At 40.9% G+C, this 4,342-nt stretch overlaps 1 protein-coding gene across 2 annotated transcripts; it reads right to left on the minus strand.

Moving 5' to 3' along the window:
• Window positions 1–946: 946 nt before the first annotated feature.
• Window positions 947–3,367, minus strand: LOC149478536 (uncharacterized). Of its 2 annotated transcripts, XM_089709433.1 has the most exons (3): window positions 1,807–3,367; window positions 1,402–1,773; window positions 947–1,125 (listed from the first exon to the last, which is right to left on the minus strand). In XM_089709433.1, exons 1-2 carry the CDS (start codon window positions 3,362–3,364, stop codon window positions 1,598–1,600), a joined length of 1,734 nt encoding a protein of 577 aa, XP_089565559.1. In that variant the 5' UTR covers window positions 3,365–3,367; the 3' UTR covers window positions 947–1,125; window positions 1,402–1,597. The 2 variants fall into 2 exon arrangements, with proteins under 2 accessions (XP_089565559.1, XP_089565558.1); XM_089709432.1 differs by having other exon boundaries at window positions 1,402–3,367.
• Window positions 3,368–4,342: the final 975 nt, after the last annotated feature.

The raw sequence follows: 4,342 nt of genomic DNA on the forward strand, positions 1-4,342 counted from the left end.
GGTCTTAGCGTGATGATATTATATAGCCTATAGCCTTCCTCGATAAATGGGCTATCAAACACCGAAAGAATTTTTCAAATCGGACCAGTTCTTGAGATTAGCGCGTTCAAACAAACAAACTCTTCAGCTGTATAATATTAAGTATAGATATATCACAATCCAGATCCAGTCAATCAGAAACAATACGCATTTTCCAATTGTTTACCAAATGCTAATCAGATCCTCGACTCCGGATATGAATCCCATTCGAATACATTTGAATCCCATTCAGTCCTTGAGTATCGCATATAAATGGGATTGTGTTTACTTTGGAAATATTACTTCGGTTTTAAAGTTTATGTTCATCGGTATTGATTTGATTGATCATGTATGTGTTACTGTAAAATCCCTACTTCACTACTAATATTATAAATGCGAAAGTAACTCTGTCTGTCTGTCTGTTACGCTTTCCTGCTTAAACCTCTCAACAGATTTTGATGAAATTTGGCACAGACAACCTTTAGACCCTGAAAAGAACAAATGCTACCTTTTATTGCGAAATATGTACCACGGGCGAAGCCGGGGCGGACCGCTAGTTGTAAATTACGAGATAAATACCTAATGTAGAGATAGGTAGTTTGCAATGTCGCGAGATAGATTAGGATCTAATGGTTTTTACAATCATATTGTTACTTGACATAATATTTAATAAACTACGGGGTTTTTATTTGTCACATTATGGTTATTATAAATGTATATACTTGTGTTCATAATAATTAATATGTAATTTAATTTTTACCTTGTAAGTTATTCCACTGACCATGTTAGAATGCAAAATAGCTAAAAAATGTGCAAATATTTTGTTTGAATTGAAATAAAGAGATTCTCTGTGGTAGATAACTAATTTCTACGTAACTTATTTGACAATGTGATAATATGTAGGTACAAAGAAATGAAACAACACATACATTTAAAATACATATATTCAAATACAATAAAATACAAAAATTATTAGAAATACATTGCAAAAATATACTATACGATATATAAAATTGTTTGGTTGAGGTTGGCATAAGCTGGCTGATGTTGGACCAATGTTTGTCTTGGACTTAGGATGTTGAATAGAATTGAAATACTCGGTTTTTTCTGGAAAGAAATAAAAGATAAGTAAGTAAATAGGTAGTCACAATTTTTTTTTCCAAATTCTATTTAAATATTCGAAAATTAAGCAAATCTTGTGCTACTAAACAACTGATAGTTTTTTTATTTTCAAATAAAGTGATTTAATGATTTTTAATTCAAACTCTTCTTATCGTCGATGGGATGCAAAGTAAGTGCTTAGTTCTAACTTCTAAGGTTTACAGTTAGGGACAGATATATTTAAAAATATGTTTAATAAAATTTAACGAAGTTATAACTTACATGTAAAGTTGTTATCATATTTGCATCTGCTACGAGTATTTCAACGTCCAGCTATTTCAGTAACAAGCAAATCAGCTGTTGGCGGTGCATCGTCCAACATTGTCCAACGCATTGGCCCAACATTCGCAACTAAAAGTAAAAAGACAAAATGCATAGATAAAATTAGAATATATAAAAAATAGGAAGGTTTCGTTTTTTAACGTCTAGCGCCTTGGCCAGAAGCTCCAGAGGCTCCACTGTAGCCAGCATTACCACGGTTGGCACCGCTGAGGCCAGCACCATGGCTGCCAACCCCACTATGGCCGCTAGCACCCTCACTGCCATAAGCTCCTGCGCCAGAAACACCAGCATTGTGACTGGCACCGCTATATCCTCCGGCACCGTGACTGCCAGCGCCGGTATAACCACTGGCACCTTCATTGCCGTAACCTGCATTAGAAGCTCCTCGGTACCCACCAGCGCCGTGGCTGCCAGCGTTGCCAGACGCACCGGCCCCAGATCCGCTGTATCCTGTACCAGAAACACCGGCATTATGGCCACTGTATCCTGCAGCGCCATGGCTGCCAGCTCCACTGTAACCACTGGCACCCTCACTGCCTGCACCTGAAGCACCGGCAGTGCGGCTGCTAGCCCCAGCACCGTGGCTACCGGCACCACTGTATCCTCTCGCACCCTCGTTTGATACACCAGCGCCAGAAGAACCGCTGTAACCGGCTCCAGAAGCACCACTGTGGCCACTGTAGCCCGCTGCTCCATGACTACCAGCTCCACTATATCCACTGGCACCTTCGTTACTGTAACCTGCGCCAGAAACCCCAGCATTGTGCCCGCTAGCCCCTCTATACCCGCCAGCCCCGTGGCTATCAGCGCTATAGCCACTGGCACCTTCATTACCAGACGCACCGACACCAGAAGCTCCAAGACCACGACCGCCTAACCCGCTATGACTGCCGACTCCGCTGTAACTAGCTCCTTCGCCAGACGCACCGGCACCAGAGGCACCTGCATTACGGCTGCTGGCACCGCTGTGTCCTGCACCATGGCTACCGACACCGCTATAGCCTGTACTCTCACTACCATAACCAGCATTTAAAGCGCCAGCACCGTGGTACCCAGCAGAACCATGACTACCTACTCCGCTATAGCCACTGGCACCTTCACTGCCATAACCAGTGTTAGAAGCAGCATTATGACCGCTGGCACCGCGGTATCCACCAGCACCATGGCTGCCAGCACCACTGTAGCCACTGGCACCTTCATTACTGGCACCTCCAACCCCACGGTAAGCACCGCTCTGGCCACTTCCTAGGCCACTGTATCCGCTCGCGTCTTCACCAGTGACACCGGCGTTCTCTCCGCTTCTAGAAGCAGCGGAAAGACCTCCATAACCTCCTGCCCCATAACCACCGACGCCAGCACCGTATCCACTACCACCAGCACCAGTGATTCCAGCACCATAAGCACCACTTAGATCTTGAACGCCTGCGCCTCTGTTTCCATAGCTACCAGCCAATCCAGCCAGACCAGCAGCGCTACCACTCAATCCTTGATGACTTAAACCAGCTCCCGCCCCACTCCCAGCAGAGTACGCATTGACATCTTCATCAGCACTGCGAGGAGCAAAGAAGGGACGTCCGTACGGGTTATAGCCATAGCCGAAGCTGGGATAGCCATGGCCTCTGGCTCTATATCTCAATCTGTACTTGGCGCGTTCGTCCAATGCTGTGTAGTATCCGCTGCGGCTTGCTTCGTCTTCGTTGGATCCTTGCCCATAGACATCAGTACCGACGTATCCACTGCGGCTTGCTTGGCTCTCTTGACTTGCGTCTTGGCCATGTGAAGCTGCTTGCAATTGGTTATCCTCGGCTAGTATAGCGCGAATGATAGCATCTTGCTTGGCTTGGTTGTTGTTGTTCGCGTTGGCGGCGACGCAAAGCAGCAGAATCAAGTATAACGGAGACATGATGCACCACTGAAAACAAAGGAACTTGTGTTTAAATGCATTAAGGAAAGAAACAAAAAATAAAATTAATTAGTTATCCACAAATACAATATACACAGTACAATTCTTTCTTCTACGGTAGAATGTCTGTTGTTATATTTTTTTACATGATCAAAATAATTAATAAAAGTATTAATAACAAAAATTGTTTTATTGCATTTGAATCACAACTCACAAGCTGTTTTCCTAACCTAGCCTCCTTAACATACCTAATCATGTTTGAATTGAAAAAATAGTAACCAGGTCGAAAACACAGAATTAAAAAACTTATGTATAATAAACATAATATTATAATGTAAGTTAAGTTTTCGAATTTATAACTCTGAAAACAAACAATGATATTTTTAATGATATTCTTCAGCATTTAAAGTTAATTTTTTTTAAGAACATGCATGGAAACTCTGAAACTATAAAGCACGATTTATTTTCTATGACCCTAAACATTACACGAACCTTTTTGATATTTTTTAAAATTAGATCAAATAAATGTTTTTTTTTTGCCTTTTAATTCAATTCATTTAATCCTCCATTGAATTTTATAAAAGGTTTATCCAATCTGTCGAACAATTTAGAATAATCCTCTAATTATAGTAAAAAAGAACTACATTTTTTTTTGTTTTATTCAATAATATGTTGATTAAATTTTCGAAGGTATATTAATAAATTTGCTTACCCTTCACTTCCACAGAGCTAGCTGCGGCACAATGCATCTGGAACAAACAAAATCATATTTATATTACAAAAAATTAATTCGCGTAAACATAATTTGACATATTTTTATTTATTCTTTGTTACGATTAACATTAACACGATGTAACTAATTTGTTGAGGCGGTTATAATTACGGAATTTTATTGTTTTTGTACACGAGCGGTTTGAACGCAGCGTTTTTTTTATACATTCATTCGACGCAGCGCAGTGTTTGGCGTCTTGGAATGAT

The sequence above is a fragment of the Colias philodice genome, chromosome 22, assembly GCF_061535455.1.
Source record: "Colias philodice isolate Cphi_HAF_F1 chromosome 22, ilColPhil1 Martin Lab GWU primary, whole genome shotgun sequence".
In the NCBI taxonomy this organism is placed as follows: domain Eukaryota; kingdom Metazoa; phylum Arthropoda; class Insecta; order Lepidoptera; family Pieridae; genus Colias; species Colias philodice.